The 24,736-nt window shown below is 40.8% G+C and overlaps 3 protein-coding genes and 1 long non-coding RNA gene across 26 annotated transcripts in view; 1 reads left to right on the forward strand and 3 right to left on the reverse strand.

Annotated features, from left to right (window-relative positions):
- LOC116674155 (peripheral plasma membrane protein CASK) overlaps positions 1-15,630 on the reverse strand; it is a 46,121-nt gene extending 30,491 nt beyond the window's left edge. For 4 of the 18 annotated variants that reach the window (XM_032506665.1, XM_032506663.1, XM_032506661.1 and 1 more), the window contains exons 1-4: positions 14,677-15,629; positions 4,752-4,864; positions 1,489-1,594; positions 40-117 (exon numbers count right to left, since the gene is read on the reverse strand). In XM_032506665.1, coding sequence (XP_032362556.1) covers positions 40-117; positions 1,489-1,594; positions 4,752-4,864; positions 14,677-14,741 — 362 coding nt within the window. In that variant the 5' untranslated portion in view covers positions 14,742-15,629. Of the gene's footprint in view, positions 1-39; positions 118-1,488; positions 1,595-4,751; positions 4,865-14,676 lie in introns of all 18 variants that reach the window. The other 14 variants (XM_032506664.1, XM_032506666.1, XM_032506675.1 and 11 more) reach the window with 8 other exon arrangements.
- The window catches only part of LOC116674161 (FUN14 domain-containing protein 1), a 24,445-nt gene continuing 3,304 nt past the window's right edge, over positions 3,596-24,736 (reverse strand). For 3 of the 5 annotated variants that reach the window (XM_032506687.1, XM_032506689.1, XM_032506690.1), the window contains exon 5: positions 22,844-24,145. In XM_032506687.1, the coding sequence (XP_032362578.1) occupies positions 24,068-24,145 (78 nt within the window). In that variant the 3' untranslated portion in view covers positions 22,844-24,067. Of the gene's footprint in view, positions 3,635-22,843; positions 24,146-24,736 lie in introns of those variants that run through there. The other 2 variants (XR_004327993.1, XM_032506688.1) reach the window with 2 other exon arrangements.
- cenpl (centromere protein L) lies at positions 18,676-22,305 on the forward strand. Of its 2 annotated transcripts, none has more exons than XM_032506686.1 (5): positions 18,676-19,015; positions 20,106-20,280; positions 20,381-20,632; positions 21,124-21,702; positions 21,846-22,305. In XM_032506686.1, the coding sequence occupies exons 1-5, from the start codon at positions 18,996-18,998 to the stop codon at positions 21,918-21,920; spliced, it is 1,101 nt and encodes a 366-aa protein (XP_032362577.1). In that variant the 5' UTR covers positions 18,676-18,995; the 3' UTR covers positions 21,921-22,305. The 2 variants fall into 2 exon arrangements, with proteins under 2 accessions (XP_032362577.1, XP_032362576.1); XM_032506685.1 differs by having other exon boundaries at positions 18,677-19,015; positions 20,378-20,632.
- LOC116674163 (uncharacterized) overlaps positions 22,844-24,736 on the reverse strand; it is a 25,074-nt gene continuing 23,181 nt past the window's right edge. Inside the window, exon 3 of the long non-coding RNA XR_004327994.1 lies at positions 22,844-23,581. This is a non-coding gene — a long non-coding RNA (uncharacterized LOC116674163). The remainder of the gene's footprint in view (positions 23,582-24,736) is intronic.

A 24,736-nucleotide genomic window follows, 5' to 3' on the forward strand; every position in this document is an offset into this window, starting at 1 on the left:
TTAAAATGTTTTACCAACATCCCAGACTGTTTTTCCTACCTGGCCACTGCTTCACTGTACACAAACCCAGCATCAGCTCTCTTCACAATTTCAAAACACAGGTCTGCTCCATCCATACTGAGAAGAGTGAGAAAAGAGGATGTTAAAATTAGGTATATGTTATTATAGATAACAGTCTACTAAAGAGCAGATTAAGTAGCATTTCTCAGAATATAGTGTATGAACTAGAGTGCATGAACCTACATCCATCAGGGAGCCATTTTATGACCTGCTGTCACTGGCCTTAACACAGAGGCACTACATTTTCATTTTAGCACTTTTCGGCCAGCAACAATCCCCAGGGAGTCTTTCAGGAGGATATAGGATACAGATTCACAACTTAAAATCCAAATAAAGGAAACAAATTAACCAGGTGAGTTGATTAAGACAATTATTTCCACAACAAAGGCCAGGGGGTGAATTTGTCTATCAGCACATAGAATATATAATGTAAATTCAAAGTTTAAATCAATCGCAGACTAATAAAAATAACTATTATAGATTTATTGGAGCTGGTGACATGAGAACAAATAAGAGTATTCCTAATTTGTATCTTTTTGGAAGTATATAAGATCATAATCTCTTTACTTATTCCTCTTTAACAAAACATATGCGTATATACCATTAATACTTGATATTTCACACAGGCATAGATGTTCAGATATATACTCAAAGCCTTACTTATCACACTTATTTGTTTCGGCTAATGCCACAGTCTGTAATTACTAAAATGAGGGAGCAGGTAGTGGTGGCGATAAGGTTTGAACCATCTGCCAACTACTGGGAAACTTTGTCTGTGGCTCTGTGTCTGCTTTGTCTACTTAAGCAGATAATCACACAACATCTATATTGTGTTCCCTGTTGAAAAAAAAAATATATATAGCAGCTGAAAAGAAACAGAGTCGGTATGTGGGGCTGTTTAGCAGCTGTGGTGATGGAAAACAAGGTGCTTCCTGCTCTGATCTGGTAAGATATAATATCAAACCCTAAAATGTAAAATGCACGTCTGGTTACATAATAGGGATAAAGCGATCATCGGCCCGTTTCTTTGGCAGTTTGCAGATTATTTGTATCAGCGCTTTATTTGCTTGATAAGTGCTTAAGTTAATTAAATAAAAAGGGTGCTACTTTGGCTTTGCTACAGCTCTGTCTGTCCCTCTGCTTCCGTTTCACTCACCAAGTTACACTTAATGTCCCGCCCACAACACTATCTGACTATCTTTTATTGGGTAATATGTTGAAAGTTTCTGATGTATTAATTAATTGCTTAAAGCATAAAAACGGTTTGTGTTGGATTTTGTAACATTCCAAAATCTTAATTTTGTTTCCAAATATTTGTTATCGGCTTTATTAACCACTAATAATCTGTTTTGGTTTTGAAAAACAAGTATCGGTTTATCCCTTTTGCATAATGCATTATGGTTGACATAGTGTGCAGCACAGACTTACAATTCAAAGACCATGTAGAGCATGCCATCGGAGCTATAGGTCTCCAGCAGCTCCACGATGTGGGGGTGTTTCAGCATGTGACAGATACTGGCCTCTCGCTTCAGATCTGGTGGAGAGAAATTACACAGGGGGTATTAGTCACATCATCCCACAATTATGTAGTTAAAAAAACAAAAACAAAAAAACAGCCAAAAGTAAATTGACATTTAAGGCGAATTCACATTAAGTCAAAACTTCATTTATTTCAGAATTGGAATCAGATTTGCTCAGCACTTTTTTTAATCAGGTGCTGGTTGGCAGAAGTAAGAGACTGTGCAATCCTGATTTCCCTACTGCACACTGAAACAATCTAACAGATTTATCTTTTTACTTTCTCAGAGTTTTCAAATAGCCGCTTTTATAGCGCCTTCTTTTTGCTCATTCAAGGACTTTATGTACTTCGTAAGAGCAGTAGTTCTGGTATTGACTGTCTGAATCTTCTTGTAGGAATATATATGTTATTTTCCAACCAATTACTTTATTTTATGCTACTAAATGTAAACACAGAGGAACAGATTTGGCTTTTTGCCATTTCTTCCTAACATAATATGCAGAGTTATGAACAGATGGGTTGGGGAGGTTCTAAGGCTTTTTAAAGCTCAAAAAGCTTCCACATAGATGATGCTGCGGCAAAAAATAGCGTTATAGTGACAACCACACCTATAACAAATTACAGTCTTAGCAAAGAGGACATGCCCAGAAGGCCACTCTTACACCTCAAGAGACCTGCCACATCTCAACTTCACCACCAGAGGGAGTTACAGAGCATTTCCTTCAGACAGAAGGATTCCAGTCTTTGCAGATACTGAGCAGACAAAGTGAGCTTTCACATGTTGGGCAGACAAACAAACATGCTAACAAGCTGGTATCTAGCAAAAAGACAAGGAACACCAGATGTAGGGCCACTAGAATACCATCTTAATTGCACATTTGGCTCACAGTTATCAACATCAGCCCTTCTCATTATCATCCACATCACACTGCAAATACAATTACAACATGACTTGTCTTTTGACTGCCTCATTAAAGAAAACAACTCTGAAGAGAGTAGGCAGTTTTTTCTATTTAAAGAAAAGGAAGTAGACATTACTGAATAGAATGACCAACAACTGGAGAGACAAGAGGTAAAACAAAGTTAACGCAGATTGCTGAGGAAGGCTGACAGACATAATATGCTGTTGTTGAACTCCTCACTCCATAAAAATCTCATTTACACACTCCACTCCCCATCTGCAAGTCTACTGATCTGTGTGTGTGTGTGTGTGTGTGTATGTGCTTGTTCATTGTGTCGTGACAGACCAGTATCATTATGCAACACAGAGAGAAATGACGCTGTGTTTCCACTACAAAGCCCCCATTCTGCTGTTCCTTTGCTTTCATTATATCTCTTTTCCCCTTTTCACGCTCATCCTCTGCTCGTCTCATTGAGTATCTACTCTTGAATGTAACAATGCTGCCCAGTGTCCGCACGGCAACGAGGAAACCACACATACAGAGCCAGGGAGCCAGGGAAGCCTGGAATGGTCTGAATGAAAGCAGTGCCATTCAGTGGGCCTATTCCAAATCAATTCTTGTGTGGAAGGTTTGTGACATGATTGTTTTCAAGAATAGGGTCTTGCCTTTTGCATCTGATCTACACCTCACGGCTGTGGGACAAAACCAGCTTTTTTGCCTGGGGTACTGATGGATTCAATTTCTATTATGTTCATTACCTAAACTTACAATACACATCTCCATCACCAATAATACTGTAAATTTCACTTTGCCATGGAGCTTTAATGTTGATGGAGCGTGCTTACTCGTTTACTCTCTATATTCATCTTTATTAAAATCCAGACACTTGTTCTGCTTTCGTTCAATACTCCCAAACTCGTAATTCACCATTAATCATTTGCACAAACAAAACACACACACACACACACACACACACACACACACACACACACACACACACACACACACACACACACACACACACACACACACACACACACACACACACACACACACACACACACACACACACACACACACACACACACACACACACACACACACACACACACACAACACACACCACACACACCACACACACACACACACACACCTTCCGTCTCTTTTTCCATTTCACTCCCATTTATGCTGACGCAGATTCTTTCTTACAAAGCTAAGGTATGTGGTCCCAGGAAACCACTCTCCAAATCCGCCTGCAGTTCCACCTTGTCACATTGAGTGTCCACTTGGTTATTTCTTCTCTTGTGACTTCTTAAAATGTCAGAAATGTGGGTGTCAAAAAGGTAGTTTCTTATAGCTAGCATGAAAGAGTGAACCTACTTTATCCTTCTGGATAATCTTGCCATCCCAAATACTGTGGACAAGCTAAATTGTTTACCATGCTTGGTGCAGCTGACCACTGGGTAAATCATGTTGCTAGAAGTGACTTGGGAGACCAAAACATGACTCCAAATTTTCCAAGGTAACAAAAACTCTTAGAAAATCTTTTGGTAAATGGTTTGTATTTTTAACAAATTTACAGTCTCAGGATAAAGGAAACGTACTTACATCAATAATGTTTTTAAACACAAGTGAAAATGTCCACTTCTAGGAGCCATTTCCTTGTCTTGCTGTTACTGGCTACCAGGCTAATCTCTAACTGGGGCATCACAGATGGCACATTGCACGCACACACACACACACACACACACACCACACACACACACACACACACACACACACACACACACACACACACACACACACACACGCACGCAAGCATGACTAAGCACAAAACCACATGGTGAGAGATGGCGTGATTTAATATCTCAGGCATAATCATTACCACAACCTAACCAACACATGCACACAAACAGGCAAACAAATGCAGTGCCAACATATTATTCATCTGGGCACAGCATGTGTGACATTATGTGTCTGGGTGGTTGATATCTGATCCAAACAGTACCTGCAGATTACAGTATTCCTTTTATGTCAATTTGTTATAACCCAAAAGAAGAACAAGGTGGGTTGGGTTTGCATTACAGCACAGGAAACAGTTCACAACTTAGACTTTTCAAAGATGTTAGTCTGTTTAAAAGATTAAGTCTCTGTGATTGACAACATCCCTGAGAACTATCCTCTCTTGTCCTGATTCTGAGTTTAACCCCACCCATCTGGTGCTCCATGTGCACAAAATACAGTCAAACCAGGTATGTGGTGTTCCTCACCTTCTGTGCTGAGGCCAGGGCTGGAGGTGAAACTGGCCACATCCACAATCTTCACAGCAAACTGCTGGCCTGTGTCCCTGTTGATGCAGCGCCTCACCACGCTGAAGGGACCCCTACAAAAAACAAAATATTCTGGATTTACAGTGGGTGGTTAGCTAGGCATTGTAGCCATGTTCGTGCCAGTGAGAATTATAGAGCAGTGGTGTGCAGTACAGCAGTAAAAGCTAAAATAAAAGCTTTATTATAGAGACCTGACCAAGGGAGACCTACCCTACAAGGTTTATTTCTGGACAAAATGGGGTGGCAGATATTGTAAGGTTGGGTTTCCTGATATAACTGCAAAAGGGGCTGACATGTATACGTTTTCCTGTCTGTGTCCAACAGTATGCAAGTCATTTTGCATTAAAACTTAGCACCACTTAAAGGTTTGTGCGGCAGATTTCAGATTTCTAATAGAATGTTTGTGTTAAGAATAAATACAAAAGCCAGCCCTGTAGCACAGGAAAACACCCTTTTTACCATATTAAAACCCCATACATCTGTCTTAATGGGTTTTTTTTAAAACTGATTTTGTGTAAAGCACTTTGAATTGCTCTGTTGCTTAAATGTGCTATACAAATAAAGCTGCCTTGCCTTACATCATGAATGTGGTTTAATCCCATGAAAAAGAATTTACATGTCACAAAATGTTTGGCTCTGTATGAAACATGTCCGCTGCTCCTACTGCTTAGGATGGGTTAAATGCAGAGATTGAATTTCACTAGTGTATGTGACAAATAATATTCAAATAAAAAAAGTAAAATCTGCCATCCTACAGAGTATGGGAGGCAGACACACAGCTGACATCCTTGCAGGTGGATGTTATGGTCGAGAATACACTACGCGGACAGCTGTTTACTGGTGTCGGCCACGCAAGCCGTTGTGTCCACGACAATGCACACATTGTGGCTGTGCGACCAGTACAAGGCGGCAGTTATTTTGAACCAGCTCCCGGAGCAATGCACTTCCCGTGCCAACTCTTCCGGAAATAAAAAGAAGAAATCCAAAACTATACCGACTGGGGCCATTGTTCCTTGCTGTGTTCCACTGTGATTGGATCACCCAAGATGCATAAAGCAAAGTTATGGCCATTAAAAGTTGGTTTAACTGAACTCATTTAGAAAATTAATTAGAGTCAAACAAACAGTCAATGTTATCCAGGTTGTAAGTTCTTGTGCATGTAATAAGTATTGGGGCTGCAGCTGATTTGCTCTCACATTTGTCTCTTACATCTGCTGTAATGATTAATAGATACAAACAAACGCAGGCAGCATATGCACACTCTGGGCCGGGAAAACCGTAAAACAACACTCTTTCCCTCTAGTGTTCCCAAGAAACCCCACTGATCTTTGCACCCCTGGGTTGAGGAACTGTAGCAGCTGTGTTTCCTATTAAAAAGAGGGGTGATTGACGTGGAGCATCTGACGCCCCTGTATCAACATTACAATAGTCTCAGATCTGTGTTTGACTTTTCAACGTTTGGGGGAGTTAAGTCAGTAAGTGCAAGCTTATCTGTCCTCTTTGCATATTAGGTCCGAGACACACACACACACAAAGATGTGCGGACGGAGCAAACTACGTCGGCTCTGCAGTTTTGTTGAAGTTACAGTGAGTCACGGCAATGCCGATAACGTGGTTTTCAGTGTGGTTGCAGTTTTTCAAAACTTCACGGAAACACCATTCATTGTGACGTGGTATTAATGGCGAGCCAAAAGCAGTCGCGGTGCTGTTGACATTACACTTCCTCTGGAATAGGTTGTAGGGACAGGTTTTGGAGGACAGAGGGAGGTTTTATTTTTGTTTAATTTCTGCTAGTGTAAAATATTCTACATAAATAACATAACGTTCTAAGTAAATAGGATAAATAGGTTTGGAATTATTTTTTACAACTCAAATAATTTTTGGGGTAATTACAGAGGGAAAGTACAGAAAAAAAGTACCGTTGGGTACTAGGAACTGAATTTCAGGTACCGGTACTGATAACGGTTCACGTTACCCAAGGTACCCAACCCTTGCTGCAACCCCAGGGATACAAATGATACAGTGAGGGTAAGGCCATCTTCTCACTATTCTAATGTGTGTCAATAAAACCCATTACTGCCATTAAGCAATGATGTGTGGTTGGATGAACCTGCCAGATTTTATGCATCCACCTCATTTGTAATCTTGGCTGTCAATTAAAAAGGGAGCTGCATGGAGATTTCATTCCCAAATTGGGCTGTTTCTACAACAGTTGTGCATTTCAAGTGAAAGAGGGTTGGGGCTTTTTAATTTAATAAATTAAAACACAATTTATCTCATTATCTTAAATAAAAAAATAAATGACCTGAATGGTCTTTTTTTATTTTTTTCTATTTAATATGTAGTTAGTTTTTGTACCGTAGCTATTATAGTGTGTGTGTGTGTGTGTGTGTGTGTGTGTGAGCATAGAGGCTGCATGCCATACTGACATCACCACAGCTGTGCTAAATGGGCTCATACAAAACGCCCACACATGGCTCACATCCGACAGCGGCAGTCATCAAACATGAGTCCAAAGTGGCAATCTTTCCAGACTGCTCCGAGGCTCATTTCAACTCTCTGCTCTATGTGAATCAAAAACTGGATATTAAGTGCATTTCATCCATGCTGGCCATGAGCTAAATTTCCTCTCAGGTCTGTTTTCTCTCTCTCTTTTAAACAGGGACAGGACACATCTGCAGACTCAACATCACCAGTACGGCTCTCCTGAAAGCAACCATCTTTGCTTAAAGCAGCATTGTGCTCTTTAGCTGAGGCCAGCAGTAAGCATAATTCACTCAGTTAGTCTGTCTGAATAATTTTTGGGGGAAAGGTTTGCACAGGTAGGCAAGCTATTGGTGTTGTGCCCGGATTCAAATACCTAGTCAAGCATATTGCATCTTATCTGGTCCATCATTGCGCATATTATCATTTGTGGCATAAGGTAACAAGCCTACAACGCTAGTTTTCTCCCCACCGTAATTTTAAATCTCTTCTGATAAATCCATTGCCATAGCTATATGTCCAAAAGTACTTGGTGTCTGCAAATGGGTGGAATCATAGCATTCTGCGATTGTTTAATTGTTGAAAAAAAGACATTAGATTTGGCATGCATGTTAGTGATATAATGTCTATATATTTTTGTAGATCTTTTAAAATAGGTAAGTTAGTGTTGATGCCCATGGATGCACGGAGCTGGCAATTGTCCATTAATACATTTAGGGATGTGCTTTGAAGGGGCACAACATTAAAAGTGATTCTAACAGAAGGCTTATATGATAAATACTGTTTGCCCTACTGTCCAAACTGAGCTCAAGTGCAAAGCTGTTCATTTCACAAGTTAAACAAAGTTCAGTACAGTTCAACAGTAGTCTGTGAATGTCTAAGCAACATTAATCCAAAGTGCTTCCTTATGCAAATTAGAGACTCCTTTGAATATTAGTTGGGAAATTAGTACTCTGGTTGCAAATTGAAATTTAGAGCAGATACACCCTCAGGAGGTTTAAAGGCTTTGGCAAAAACAATCCTTTCCTCTACATAAACCAGAAGAGGATCCAGGTTTGTTTAAACTACCCAGCAGAGTCTGGCCTTGCAGTCTGAAAGAAAGCTTCACCTATACACCATCTATTCACAACTACTGATCTGCTATGTGTGGGTAGCTCAAAGGAGCATATACTGTACATGGAGAGGAATGTTGTAAACATGTCATAGTTAGACCGACCATGAAAACATAAAGCACTGACAAATAAGCCTGGTGTAAATACTTATATAAAAGTCAATAACAAATCACACATAACTAATGCAGATTGCAGAGATGCATGTTTTAAATACAGTCTAAACTTTACTGGACAGTCCTTAAATATGTATATGTGCACAATAAGTTTGGCACTGCCAGCCATAGTGATCCTTCAGCTTGACTACATCAGTTGTAGCCGCAGAAAAAACCCTTTTTCAGCTCTGCTGCGGCTCTCATTTTACATTTTTGTGTAGCTTTTGGTATGGCGACCTGGCTAAAATATGTGCAAATCCATGAGCCCAGGCTTGGTCATCATTCTGAGGTGCAACATATCTTCGCGATAAACTTTGTTACTGCTTAAGTAATTTCCACGTTCCGTTCTGAATTACATTCATATGGAGTTATGCTTTTAAACATTTCGGTCAGCGATCCCTGTTGGGAGGTATTTTTGCGTACTTGACACACTGGTGTTCGGCTTTTTAGCCATGCAACTATTGTAACTGGCTTTGTGGTGTTTTTTTTTTTTTTTTTAAGGGGTGATCAGTGCTGATACAGATTAGCAGTGTTGCCCCATGCCGTGAGGTAGCAACGTTAGCAGGGCAGGTTTTACAACATGGCAAGTTGCTTCCTCTGTAGACTGCGGTCATGTGACCAGTGCAATCGCAGTATTTGCGGTTAGAAAATCTATGATGATTTTGTGTCAACAGATGCTCTTTTCTCCTCTTTTGCATTTCATTCATTGCAGCAGTAATAATGTGATATAAAAATAATAATAATAATAATAATAATAATAATAACTTTATTGATCCCAGCAGGAAACGCTCAGTGGATGTTTGAACCCCAGGTTTTATAGCAAAACGACAGTTCTGTTTACATAAAAGAGTGAACAGAATACTAGAAAGATACCTTGATATGCAATCCAAAACAGCACAAACACCAACTATGGCCTCCCAAATTAGTATGGGATGAATTTACACCTCTCTGACACACAATGCTTCATAAAAGACAGAAATTACTGTTGACTGCCTACTAAACTACTAATATCACGGTTTTCGGTAATATCGCGGTATTTTTAAAAGTGTGTTCAATGCCTTTCCTATTCAGCAACTTTTTCTGCATAGTTAGTTATCCTGCCTGCATGTTCTGCAGACAGGATAACTCTTCAAATCAACTGTCCTTCTGCATTCTCATAATAACTAAAATATGCCTTCTAACTTTGTCCTCAAAATGGTATTTTTCCACTGCACGGTACCTACTCAACATTTTTGGTTTTCCATTTTTTTTTTAAAGTCACAGGTACCTGCTAACAAGTACTTTTTAGTACTACCTCAGTCGAGGTTCCAAGCGAGCTGAGGTGATACCAAAAGATGACGTGAAAATCTGCAGACTACTGATTGGTCAGTGAGAATCGTCACTACTCAGTGTCATCATTGCTAGGGACACACGGGGGTGGGGGTCCTGAACAAACCCATAAACTCATGTTTAAACAGTTTGGCCAGCGTTTTTGTTGCCTCCAGCTTCTTTTGAAACTAATGTGTCTTCTGTCTGCCGAGAATCAAAAACAACACACCATTCTGTGTGTGTGTGTCGCGTGCATGGCAGTTTCCTGCTATGACAACCAGCCACGGCGGTACTAATCTGCAAAAGAAAAAGTAGGATGGGGTACCGCGCCTGAGTCTAGCCGAGGCGAGTCGAGCAGGTACCATTAATGGAAAAACACCATTAGAGGGCTGATGAATGTCCTGAGCGCCGTCATCTCCTCCTGCCATGATTCCAATTTCTAGAAACACACGTTGTAGGCTACGCAGTGCACCTGCATGGCATCTTCAGGAGACTCAGATGAAGCTGGGAAGAATTAAACACGGTTTCCACACAGCAGTAATCCACCGTGATGATAATATTTTAAATGAAAACGGTAATTGTTAACATCTTTATCGTGGTTCACTGATAATCGTTACATCCCTATTCACAAGTGAGAGGATATTCTCTTCTTCTACATGTTGACACATATAATTCACACCTGACACATCAGTGAACATGACGAGGGCTAGATCAAGCTGAAAGGGTAATAGTAAATATTTCCTGAATAACTGTGTCTTATCTATTTAATGCTGTGTAAACCAGCTTGAAGCTAATTAAAAACATTTGGTAAGTGAAAACTAAAATTTCAGTTTACATGCTTACATTTTAGACAAACGGAAGCAAATGCTATTAGTGGCTTAACAACTTGCCATCCGTGCAGGAAAGCATTTTGTGTAAGATTTGGATGCTGAAGGCTGCATCTGTTTGGGGAGAAACTATTATGAGCCACTAAAAACAATCAAATCAATGAAAATGTAAGATTTAAATGTCGTCCAAGCAATTTAATTATCCAACTCAGAATAAGCCAAAGGGGTGATCACTACATTGGTTTAGAGTGAGTCGCACATCCCAATATCCTTGGCTCTAATGAGCACCCCAGGGCTGAAATAAAGAGCACTGTGACTCCAATGTTGCTTCTCAACAACCTAAGTCCTATTCAAACAGAATCATTACAGACAGAAATGGATCAAATTGCTTCAGCACTTTGCAAACACTTCAACTAGAGCTGAAATCTAAAAAAAAAAACAGGCCTGTGGGTGCTGCATTACGTTCGGACATCATATCATGATCACATATTAATGTAAACTACAATCATTATGAACCTATTATGAGCAAGGCATGCACTGCCTAGGCCTGTTCAATAGCTTGTCATCTTTAACCAGAGTTAATCCAGTCAGAAGTTAAATTGACACCTGACCTGTTTAATCTTCTTTTTATTGAAATAAGATAAGTATAACCACAGGGGAGTTGAATTAACATTTACATACATAAGCTGTAAAATCAGACAAGTCCATGTGTCAGGCAGCTCTTGCTGTTGCCATGCAACTATAAGCCCTTACAAATCAGGGGTCTGACTTGCTAAAAGTATAGCTGCAACAATTAGTTAGCTAATCGATTAATCGATCGATAATCGCCAACTATATTGATAATTGATTCATTTTTAAAGTAAAGAAAGTGCGGTCTTCAGTCTGACTTTTTTTCAGTTCTGAAACCCTGCTAAACTGTCACTGTTGCCTGTAATGCAAAAGCATGTTTGCCTTTTAAAATAATGAGAAGGCAGCACTGATAGGAGAGAATTCAACTGGACAAGGACCATCTGTTGGTACTTGAGTGTGCATTGAGACAATCAGCGCCTTAAAAACATTAAAACTTGAAGTTCTATACTAACGCAGAAACAGGTTACTTGTATAAGCTAATCAAGAAGACACTATCAGGAAAATAAGATGTCAACTAGAAGTTCATAACGTCATTCAAAACACTTTCTTCAAATGAAATTCCTTACCTTCTTTCAGTAGAAAGCACTCAAAATATGGCACAAGCCGATCAGGGATAATGATAGACAACAACTATGAACAACAATAGAAGTCTGAAGGAGGGATGGACTGGGTAATAGGGCTTATGTAAAACTTTGAAAAGAGCTAAGGTCAAAAGTCAGAAATATCCAATATCCAATATTGTGGGACAAATCACCATGACAACTCTAACATTAGGCCTATATGACAGGATGTAAAGGACTAACTAATTACAATAAACTAAAGGGATTAGCTCATTTCACCCACTCTCAATTATAGTATTTTGTAATTAGTGTGCCCTGATGAGACACTGTTGCTGAAACGTTAATCTCAGTACCAGGTTTTTAAAAATAATTCACCTACAAATATCTATTGTTAGTTAGACATTTCTGAACTAACAGATAAGTCTCAGAAAAAGTCAGTCAAAACATTTTTATTGAAGGTGGATGATTATGAAAAAACGAACTAATAAAACTCTGGAGGTCTTCATTGACATAGTATTGTCAGTCCATTGACCCAATGATAGGCATAAAGCATCAACCTGCTTTCAATCCATTTTGCGTGGAGATAAATCTTGCCATCCCCTTATTTGCCAAAATGGCCTAGCTTCTGTTTCAATACATACTTAGGCTCAAATGTAGGAGCAGGAATATTCTCTAACCAGAAAGGATAACATGGAACAGGTTTTCATTATGTTTCCTGTGGCTATAAAGCATTTCTATTACAAATTTGAATTAATTAACATCATCAGGTTTCAGCTGTCTGCCATGTTGTCCACTAACTACAGTAGTGCTAAGAGTAAAACCTGTGGTTAAAAACAACGTGGGAGATGGCAGAGTGCTGCAGTCAATGTCTGCTGGCATTATTTATATCCTTAGCCTCAGGGCCATCCCATTCCCAACTCCACTTGTCTCCATTGATCTGCCTCAGCTTTTTCCCCCTCCCCTCCCTAGTCCGGGCTGAAGAAAAATGATCCCCCCTACCTCCTGCAACACATCCCAAGACACCAGGACTCAACACACTTGATCCATCAACTGAAGTTTCACAAAAGGAACTGGCAGGATAAGAGGGATTTTCTGGTCTTTTCTGTGACATAAATGTGACATCTTGCTTCTTTACTAAAGCTTAAATCATGCAACAGTCAAACTGTTGTTCACTCAGGCATTACTCTTCTACTGACCTGTCTGGACTATTTGACCATACCCTGCACAAATGCTTGATATAAAATCTAGAAGTATTTGCAAGTACAGTATTTCTCAGTGTTTGTTTAGGGCTACAAAACAAATAAAGGTTACTACATTTTGGCTATAAAATGTAGCTTGGATGTATTAACCTCTACAAAGGTGGCACTCCATGCAGGATAAACAAGTATTGCCATGTGGGTTGATAATTACAGAAAAGACATTATATGGAAGGTGGCATCTATTATATTCCACCTTATATGGAAAAGCTCCTCTGAAAGCTGACTTGGATATAACAAATTATCAAAAGAATTTAAATATTGCTTGACCCCCACCTTGGGACAAGAAAATAAAAATGGTAAAAATAATTTTTTTATCTAAAATTCACAATGGCCTGTGGATTCCACATGCCTGTATTTACCACTGTAGTTGATTTGTATTGTAGAATTATACCATCCAAACATGTAGATGGTTTGCTTTATTTCCGCACTAACTCTCACCAGTGGCTTCTTGTATCCTTTACTGGAACTCCAAGGTAGTGGTCCTGGACCAACCATCAATTAGTAACCAACATGACAGAAAATCCTAGGATAAAGAACAGGGCCTGAGGGTCTGGATAGAGTGTGCCTCTTTCCCCTAGAACAAACGTAATGGACCCTCAGATGTCCAGGGAGTGAAGCTTACCGGGGGGAGGGGACTGACTGGTGGCCCATGACTGTTATGGGCCTGTCAGCTTTCCCACCTCACTTCCAGCAGGAGTCATCTCTGACCACACAGAAGTAACATGCATACTGTGGCAATTTTCATGACACCTTTAACCTTTGCCTCACATGATTTAAATGGGCCTCTGTCAGTCTCCTGCCTTATATAAAAACATTACATAACCTCACTGTTAAGTTATGCCTTTTCTGACACCTTCAAAGCGTGTTTGACCAGATGCCAGTCGGCCTGTAACTGTATGCAGGTATGGCTACTTTCAAAACAGGAGGGTTAGGAGAAGGACAATCCTGTCTGCAGACATTTTAGATGTGAAGCCAGATGTCCTGTGTCCTAAACCAAGCTACCAGTCTGTTAGCAAGGAATGAGAATTCATTTCTTCACCAACTGCAATAAATGGTATTAATGTAGACATACAGTAAAAACTTGGAGTTTTTTCACTGTACAGTTGCCTATGTTTAAACAACGTAGATGAACATCAAGACCTGTACTAGTCCATCTTGTAAACTTGTATTAAAAAGAAGTTCATGTCTGATACACGTTCCTACTCAGTCTTGTAAATTCAAATTCCTGCATAGAGGTCGTCAAGTCAGACACATTCTGCAACTCCTAATATTGTAGGTAATTATGGGCTTGCAACATACAGTATATGCCAATAAATAACCGTTAAATGGCACTGCAAATTGAGTTGCGACCCCGCCTCACCCACCCAGTGAACTTTCCCCTTAAAAAACCTGCGGGCCTATAACAACAGTAATTAAGCATAACCCTTGCAGCTGTGGTGTGTGTGGCAACGGAGTGTGTTTAGAACAACAGATAAAATCATGTAAAACGCAAGCGAAGAACGGAAATAATTAATATATGTTATTGGTACTTACTTCCCAATCACCTCGCATAGCTCGTAGACATCCTCGAACAGCACGTCATCGTCCGCCATGGTCATTCGGGTAAACGAGGATGCTCTCCTCAAGATATCCCACCCACACGGATTTTGAAACAGTCAATTATAACGTGCTTTCTGCGGGCTACTATTGTGCAATAATGCACACTCCTAGTAATTTAAACCCTCCTAATGTCAGTGACAGGGAAATCAGTGGCCGCTCAAGAGTCCAAGTTATCCAGCTAGCCACATTAGCTGGCGTCCAAGACTGTCACTCCGCGGCCCCACCTTCTCTTGAGCTTCTCTCTCGGTAGCTAGCCAGCGAGCTAGCTAAATAGTAACCACAGAACAGACCCCAGGGCGTGGAGATTTCCTCGCTCGTCTGCAGAAAAACTCCCCTCTTTGCATGCCTCGGGCTTGTATCTTACTGTTGGGTACTGCCAGACACAAGACTTCCTCAGCAGCATCCACCGACACTTTCCGTACCGACCAATATGCTCGTTTCACCGCAAGCTAACTGGGTTCTCGAAAATGGTTGGCTAGCTGGGTTAATGTGAGCTAGTTGTCGATGGACTAACCGGTTGGCTCGCGCCGTTATTGCGCTGTGCACACCCAGTGTCTCACAGATGGCTTATCCCACCGAAAACGTAATGTGTCCGGGCTGCAATATGCTTCAGCTTCCCCAGACCAAATGGAAGACCTTCACGTGCATCTCGACGACTAATCTGTTGCATACACCGTCTGTGTGTGAATATTAAAATTATACCGTATTCCAACACAGCCGAGCCTTCGTTCTCCGTTGCTCCAGTTCCAACGCTGGCTCAGATGCTGGCTGGCTTTGACTGGCTGTTCTTCCAACCACCAGAAATGCCAGGCTCCTCCCTCTATCTTCCAGGAAACTGATTCGGTCAGAGCCGAAATGGTCTGGGAGAAAAGGCCCAGATTCTAGCGTCGCTCGAGCCAAGATGGCGTACGGTCGGGGTCCGATTTAGGTGCAGTTTCCTAATCTCCTCCAACGGTTGCATTCAGTGTATCCCCGCGCAAGCGTCTACCATCCAAACACCATCACCTTACGTCAGCCTTTGCTCTTCTTATTTCCATCCCTTTAACATGCAGGTTTTTTTCCAGCGTTGTCTCCTGACAGTCCTAACGTAATTCCCACGTTATGACTGTGACGAATAAACAGTTGTATGTTTCCATACAGTAGCCTACATAAACAGGGAAGGTTGCAAATTCCCATTAGTCCTTAGGGACGTTTCTCAGCAAAAGGATGTAGGGCCTACAGCTTGGTGACTGTATTAGTTTATTCAATTGACACTGACATTGGGATAGTGACACAGGCGAATAATATTATGACCATCAACTGTATCCACTGGAAATGGTGGTATGATTATCTAGCAAACCTCAAATCTTTTTTCATCAAATGGGTAACATTTTGGCAACATTTTGGCTCTGGAGAACCATGTTAGAGGCGATTAGTGTCTAATAATGTGAGGATTAAGTCGATTTACTTTCGTGTAATCTTTGCAGGTGCAGATGGCAGGTGCAGGGACGCAGGTGGAATTACCTCAGGTACGGAAGACCATTGACTGTATTCCCTGTAATGTGTTGGTGACGCCCCCTGGAGGTGATGGAAGGAATCGTGTACCTCCCCCTGCTACATTTTTGGCATCCTTTGAAGTACAGTAGACTATATGTCAACACATGACAAAAACAGAATGAAACCAACGACAACAACTTACTAATATTTTTTAGAGCAATCCAGATATTGTAAACAGGGACAATATCACTTTGTGATATAACATTATATGAATATTATGAAATAAAATCTGTATGTATATGTTTTTTTTTGGTAAGCACATAATTCAGAACTTCACCTAATATACAATTATTGTGAAAAAAATAATTTTCAAGTATGGCCATGGCCAAAACTATTTGCCTGTTTTTGGGGGGTAATTTAACTTTTTCTTTATTCCCACAAACACTATAATATAGCCTACTATAACATATATTTTATGAAAAAGACCACCGGTTTAAAAAAAAGTAGGCCTAGTATGGAATATTGATGACAAGTCAGCCATGCCTTTCCCTAGTGCCTATCCAAGAAAGAAAACAAAGAAAGAAAAGTTTGAGCTGGGAGACGAGCAAATAAGTACCAGGCAACCGAAGTGATCTCAAGCAGAAATGTGAACTCATGCAGACAGACGGGGATAAACAAAGACATCCGGTGCCACCAGAGTGCGCTGTTCTCTCATGGCACTACTGCAGTTTCCATGGCGCTGCATGCCTTTCTGCTCACACATCATTGGGTGAAGCCCACCAGCAGCTACCGATAATCCGATTGGCTGTTGATGTGGTCATCATACTGTAGGCATGGCAGTGAATGTGCTGTTTAACAGCCCTTCACTCGATACATAGGCAGCCTGCTTGCAAAATATTGGCATGCACAAACACTTGGACACGGGCTCACACAAATATAAGACCAGGGCCAATGCAAGACAAGGGGGAACGAAATATGGAGAAAGTAAATGCTTAAAAAGAGAAAGGGAAAAGACAAGTAAAAAGAAAACAGGGAAGCACCATACACGGTGAGAGAATAAAAGGAAAGGGCACAGTTGCCATGGTAACGGGGAGGGGAACGGTTACGGTTGTTGCATATGAAACTGGCAGCAAATGAAACATGCGCACACACACCAATACAAATGCACACCTCTTTTTTTCACTTAGGAGGATGTGGCATTGATTTGTTGCCTTTTCAGGCTGTATAATACTGTGTAATATTACTATATGACTGCCCTTAAATTCACTTATCTGTTTTGTGATATGGAGGTGTTATCTGGTACGACGAGGGCAGCACTTCAATCCAGAAAAAATTGGGACATTTAATCTGCTCAATTTGTGCACAAATGCAGCCAAAAGAGGCAAACAGAAAGAAGAAGAAAAAACCAGGCAGACGGGCAGGTGCTCGGTTTGCAACATGTGAAACATCCACACCAAGTGCCTCCCAGAGTGTTAGATTTAACTGAAACAATGTATTTCTTATATTTCAGACATTCAAATGTCTTATTTTTTGGGGGGTCAGACATGTCACAGATTGAGAAGTTTATTAGAACTTCCAATCACTGACTCTGCAACATGTTGATGACGTAGGCTAAATGCAACAGAACAAAGATTTTTATTTTACTGATGTTGAAATGTGTGGTGTTTCTGGTGCATTAAATCACATTGCCATGATCAATATAGATTGTTTTATTATATTATTTATGTGCTAATTCTTTCTTTTCACTCACTTTTTCTCTCTGCCGCCGATAGCATCCCATTGACTGCCATTCATTTTGACAGCGAATAACTTTTCATGTGAAGCGTTTAAAGACTCTCTTTTTCCGTTGTTTATTTCTAAAGAAACACGACAGTGTATAAAAGGCTCAATTACCTTGTAGCTCACGTTATAGCTCCTTAGCAGACGTTTTTGTGAAATTAGGCTAACGATGGTGTCATAATTACCGTGTAGTACAGGGTAAGCTCGCAGAGTTTTAATAATAAATAATAATAATACATTTTATTTAAAGACGCCTTTCTAGGCACTCAAGGACGCCGTTTTGACTTCCATTAGCTGTTTAGATTTAATTACTAATGTTAACTAGCATTTTAGTTAGCAATAATTAGCCTCTGTGCCTATGTTATCTCCTTACATATACCTACACTCTCCGTCTTTGCAAGATTGGGAATGATTGCGATTTCTTGGCACAGCTACTAGAAGACTTACAACTTTCAGACAGGTTGCTGACGTCACATCTACGTCGTCAACCTCAGTTGGAGGCTGCGCAGTAACGATCAGCACTCACCGGAATATCCTTTTACTGGTCTCCGTCCAGAACAACAGGGTCTTTTGTCCATTTCTTTAACTGTCTATGGTCCCAGCCAATAACCATAGACAGAAAGCAAATAACCAAAAGAAGGATTTGGGGGGTTGGGATCATAGACATATACATTTATTATGTCTATGGTTGGGATGGTAGGGAGGCGATGGGGTGAGGAGGAAGGAGGGGCAAGCTAGTCTCATTTTGCTTGAAAATACTTCGAACGTCAAGAAGCAGTAACGTCCCCCAACATCGCTTAGAGCACCTTGAATTTCGAATTTAAAACATTTTATATTTGATTTATTTTGAAAAAAAAAAAAGTGTTTGGAAAAAAAGAAAAACCCCACTTCCTGTTTGGATTGATGTGATTGGCTGATTCTAACCGCGCAGACTCCTGGGAAAGCGCGATGTTTAAATTTGTTTCCGGTTTCTTTCTGCTTCGGCCAAAACGCCAAACATGGAGCAACATCATAACAGGTAACCTACAACTCTTTCTACTTCGTACTAAAAACACTATTTTCTAAAGCACGTCAACGTTCGCAACAACAAAAGCAGCACACCTTTGCGAACCGTGTATTACGGTATTTTAGCACCCTTTGCTTGCCACTCTCTTCCGTAAGAACAGACTCTCACAACAAATAACATTCAATAATCGCGTAGTTTAATGTTTCCTTGATTTTCATGAAAGTTACCAATCTGATACAATAATTCACAACATTTTACGAATCGTTTGCTTTCACTTGTCAATTCGGCAAGTATCTGTTTCCCAAGGGAGCACTATACTAAATCTAAATTTCACATTTTATATTTTTTTCTCCTCTTCTCACAATGGTTGTCAGCCAAAATACTAGTTCTCAAGCCGCATTCAATGCTGCTTGCAAAGTGCGGCATTATCTAAGGTTTCGTTTTTATTTTTACGTTGTTATTTCTAAACATGTAAGTGCACGTTCAGTTTCAGGGCAGTGCTTAGTTTCTCTTTGCTATGTCATTGCAAAAACAAAGCAGATTTTTGCTCCGTATGCTTGTTGCTGCTGCTTTTGTTTAAAAAAAAACACCATAAATTCAAGTGGGCCCAAGTGATCCTTGGAGTAATACTGCATCCAAAATCTGTCTTTGGAGTATCAAATTTTCCCCCCATGTGGGATTGACTGGTGGCTATAAACATGTAATTTCACCATGAAAGTTAAGAGAACATGGGTATTTACACATAGGGAGGGTCTTTTCACCACAGCCGTGATTATTTGTGTGACACTTCCGCTATATAAAGAACAACAAAAGAACTACAATCCTCAGCTGTGGAATTCCCTGCAGTGAGATCTCAGGCATCCATACTCAGTGGCTTCTTTTAATCTATTTCTAAGACTCACTTTGGTCTTGTATCATTATTTTTCAATTTTAGTTCTTTTATTTAACTTTTATTTTAATTATAAATCCTGGTTTTGTTTGTACTTTGTAGCACTTTGTAACTTGTTTTAAAAAGTTCTACACAAATCAAGTTATCTGTATTACTAAACTGTGAAGATAAACACCAGATAAAGCTGACGTGATGGTCTGTTTTGATTTCCAGTGTGACCAGGACTCCCCTCAACAGTGTTGTAGTTCAGAGGAGGAGCAAAAGGAAGAGCTACAGGCTGTCGTACCGCAGCTGCTTAGGTGCGGCTTCACGTCTCGGCTTGACTCCAGCCTTGACGGCACGGAGGCTCAACACAAGCAGAAGGGCTCCGAAGTCACACAATATCACTGTGAGTCAGCCAAGGCCATTGTTCTCCATGTTTTTATACAATTAGCGACATGACACAGAATGCTCATCTTCTCTTTCCTCTCCTTTCCTTGTCAAAGGAGAAGGTGGATGCGGCGCAGCTGACCTTACTAGTGAAAACGGAGTGGCAGCTGTCGTACGTTACTCCGCTCTATCAGTTCAGGCACACCCAGCTGAAGAGCTACTCCAGGCAGCTCTCAGCATTTATTGCTGCAGAGAAGCAGCAAGGTATGGCAGTGGAGGTGGAGGGACCACAGAAAACCTTCAGAGTCTCTTTCTCTTTGGTGCAGGGGTTGACTGAGTCGGATGATGATGCTGAGACGGTCCTCATACAGGTAAACGCAGGGTTCTGTCGAGCTCAGAGAAGCTTTTCATGCTCATGGTGTCCATTTTTTCCCTCAGTGTTATTGCCCGAAAGGCTTTTTCTAATAGCCAAAGCCAATCTCCGCCATGTGGCTATGTGGTGCAAAGTTGGATTTTGATGCATATTAAGTCATGGATTTCATTAAAATGTTCAAAGTTGTGGTATTTTCTACAGCATTCACTTGAGAATTACATGGGTTTAATTGTTGATAATTAAATTAGTTTAGGAGGCTTACAGCTGTCTACGGTTTGGAAAAATCCCATTTAATCATGGGTAGTATGTCATATTTCTGCAACAAAACTAAATTTAAAAGGAATGTGTTTAATCTTCCACTTCCCATGAATAAAAAAGCACGGGCTTTAAGGGTATTTATACGTTTTGGATCTTGAGTATGCCTTGTGTTCTCTTTGTGAAAGTAAACCTGCATGTTGCTGTGTGTAACTGTTCCCTTTCCCCCCACAGATCTACTCAAAGCCTGTGTTTGCCAGGCAGGACGAGCCGCAGAAGCCAGTATGGAGCGGCTGGCTGACCTGCATCAACGGCAACCCTGAATACCTGGGCTCACTTCCAAAGGACTTTGTCTGTCTTCCGCTCTTCGGCAGCAGCGGGGCAGAGGGTCTCACTACTTTGGTCAAATCCTGGTTCCAGCAGTCCTTCGACTGCTGCTTTGGCCGCCTGGAAATCAGCCATACCAGCCTACAATGGCTGATGGCATTATGGACTAACTGCCACAACGAGTACAGCATTCAGCACCTCAAAATGATTTGGACTCTTCCAGCTGAGCCACCACTGCAGGTCACCTACACAGTTAACTCAGAAGACGCCTGGGAGCTGTGGGGCAGTGTGCGGAAGGGGAATAGAGAGGGGGAGGAGGCGGAGGAGAAGGAGGAGGAGAGTAGTATCGACATTGAGGAGGTGACACGGTTCATGCAGGGGTTGCAGAGCCACTTCTACAGACACTTCAGGCTGGATCTGTCAGCGGGAAGCCTCAACCAGGTCTCCACAGCCCTGGGCTCCGCCAAGTACAACGGCAGGATCAAGGTACCGTCAGACACCAACAGCTGCTCTCATGAGGGCAACGTTTTTCATCAGACCCTTGTCTTTTTTTTTATCATGTCTTTCAACACACACACACACACAGTAAATGTAATTGTTATACTAATATTTGGTTCCTTTCATTTCAGATCACCAACAGCAGATACATGATCACCACCCTGACGCTACTGACAGAGTGTGCCCTCCTCAAAATGCCCATCTGAGTGACTGCTATGGAAAGACTGCAAATGCAGATTGCTTTTTTTTGTTTGTTTTTAAACCTCTTTTCAAAGCATGAAATCATTTTTCACAACATTCTCTTCAATGAAAGCACAAATCATATTCTGGCTACTTTTTTTCCCCTCTTATTTCCCTACATTGAACCGCAATACAGGGAATATTGACGGCCATAATAATGACGACTGAGTATTGAGGAAAACATTCTAGTGTTCCCTGTTTAACATGTTGTCTGCTGTGCTGCCAAACAGGCATAGGTTCCACCTCTTATTGTAAATTAACAATAACTAAGTAACTATACCATGTGTATTCTTGTCTAGCTGTTTATAGATTTTGTGTCATTTATAGTTGTAAATAAAAAGAAAAAAGGTTGTTTGACTGGTGCATGATGAAATAATCGGAGAGAAATCCACTGCAGCTGTGGGAAGTGTCTGTATCTGTGGTCCATGCATGCAGATGCATATATATTTTCACTAAATAAAATCTAGAGGCAGTCACACAAATGTATATTTTTACTTCCGTTTTGAACTAGCTTGCTTGGGTTTAGCCCTTTGCTGTAGGTTTTCATTCATCTGCAATTAATGATTCTCATTCATGTTTCATCATTCAGTCAAAAAGTGAAAACTCAAGGGTGCCCAGATAGTTCAGTTGGTCGAGCAGACATCCGTATTTAGAGGTTTACTCCCTGACGCAGCAGGTCTGACACTAAAGGTTCTCATAACTCACATTAATTCATCTTTTTCCCTTTTAGACGATCACATTTGACCAGCTTATCAAATTTAGTTGCCATTGAAATGGCCAGATGTTTCAATCCCCTTCCCCCAACGGCATAATGATATAAATACATAACTTGACGTAGTAATCTGCTTTAAGCAGTTATCCCATCCTGCCCAAAAAAAAAACACTTTTGTTCAAAACAAAATCAGGCAACTTTATTTTAAGACACCCAACCGAATTCATAAATAGCTCAGAAAACAAAATGACATATTCAACATAGTATAATTAGCATAAAAAATGAATGGCAATTGGAGAAATAAGCTGCCTGTAACATTGCTGTATATTGCACTGGTAGAAAAAGGCAGAAAACAAAATAATTAACTTAATTGGACTCCTTTGTATGGATGTCCTACCTAGATAACGTGAGTGTGCTCGACTCGGCAGCGTTGCTGTTGTGGTATTGCTACAGTGACTCTACTAAATGCACAATGACAATAGCTGCTCCATTATGCTCTTTAACGACGGGGCTGGTTTCACGTTTGCTGTCTAGCTCGTGACGGTGGTAATTAGGGTACAGAAGATGCCCATCCCGTCATTAAAGGGCAGTGGGATTGAGGATTATGGAAATAAAGGATCTCTAATAATCCCTTTTTTGTAGGGGTGTGAAGTAAGAACAATCGCAGAGTAACATTTAGTTGTAATTTCTGCTCATGATATGTGTTATATACAGTATATATATATAAATTCAGAGTGGGAAAATAACTTAAACCCCGAGCCAGTGTGTGACTAAATGGTTAGCTTAAATGCTTAAATTGCACATAAACTCCACAGCTACTTTAAAAATGTACTAGACTGGGGGATGGTGGTAACTTCCCACTCTGCTGCCTTCCGTGTTTATATAACATTTACCCTTGTGTGGATATTTACAATTCTGAAAAGGGGTTAAAGTTACACACACAGACACACAAATTTATAACAATCTGAGACCAGTGTCCACCACGCAAATTCATGACGGGATGGACAATATAGACTCCGATCAGAGTTTTAAAAGCAACAAGGAATTTGTGGCAGCTTGACATGTTCAGCACTCTGGCAAAGATCCATCATGGGTCCCACAGAAGAAAGTCTTCACAGGATAGTCCACTCCAATTCCCTACTCAACCAACACACACACACAGATGTGCACAAAATCCTCCAAAAAGGAAATAAGTAGATGGGATTGTGTAAAACAGGGGGAGTAGAACACAGTTAATACCACTGTCACAACAGATCATGCTTTAATGTTCAACATAGCTCCCCCAACGTTCGGTTCGTTAAAAGGTAAATCAATGCACATATGGGGCTGAGAGGTAAACAATGGAGAGGAAAGGGACCTATGTAGAGATGTGATTCACAGTAAGTTGAGGCTGCAGCGGCTTTAGGAGGCCAAACCCAGAAAGAAGCCACCGACGAACCCACTGGACAAGACGATGTTCCTTTTTATAAAGTCCGTGGCCTGCGCAAGAGGTAAGAGACGGAGAATGAGTTGATAAGCTCTTAAAAGCTGCATCCTGTAATTAACCAGTGAACAGGTGTTAACTGTTGCCGGAAAAATAGAGAGTAAGCATTGTCTGGACTAGAAAATGTAAAAGTAATCTTGTGCATGTTAAAACCATTTTATATATATACACCCGAGAATGGATACATCACAAAAACACCCTACTCGTATCAACATTTGGAACTATCATATCTCTTGAGCTGGTTTCACACCACCGCACAGCAACCACCAACCTGCAGGCGCATTTCACAACAACACAAAAAGTGTTAAAGCGGTTCCTGCTGCCCGGCGGTTACCGCCAAAAGTTCAGTGACCTCTGGAGGACAAAGCAGAATCTGTGCACATTCATGGGGAGCGGCAACCGCTTCATACCCCAACCGCCGTGGTCAAAACTGCTTTCCCCCTGTTGCCTCCGCCTTACTGAAATGACTGGAGGTGGTGAGTAACCGGGTGCTGGTGTGAAAGGCCCTTTAAGCCAGTGGGTGTAGCATGGCTAACGGACCACTAGAGGGCACTGCTGGTTTGCAGATTAAGAAATAAAAGCCCCCC

Source organism: Etheostoma spectabile, chromosome 24, assembly GCF_008692095.1.
Source record: "Etheostoma spectabile isolate EspeVRDwgs_2016 chromosome 24, UIUC_Espe_1.0, whole genome shotgun sequence".
Lineage (NCBI taxonomy): Eukaryota > Metazoa > Chordata > Actinopteri > Perciformes > Percidae > Etheostoma > Etheostoma spectabile.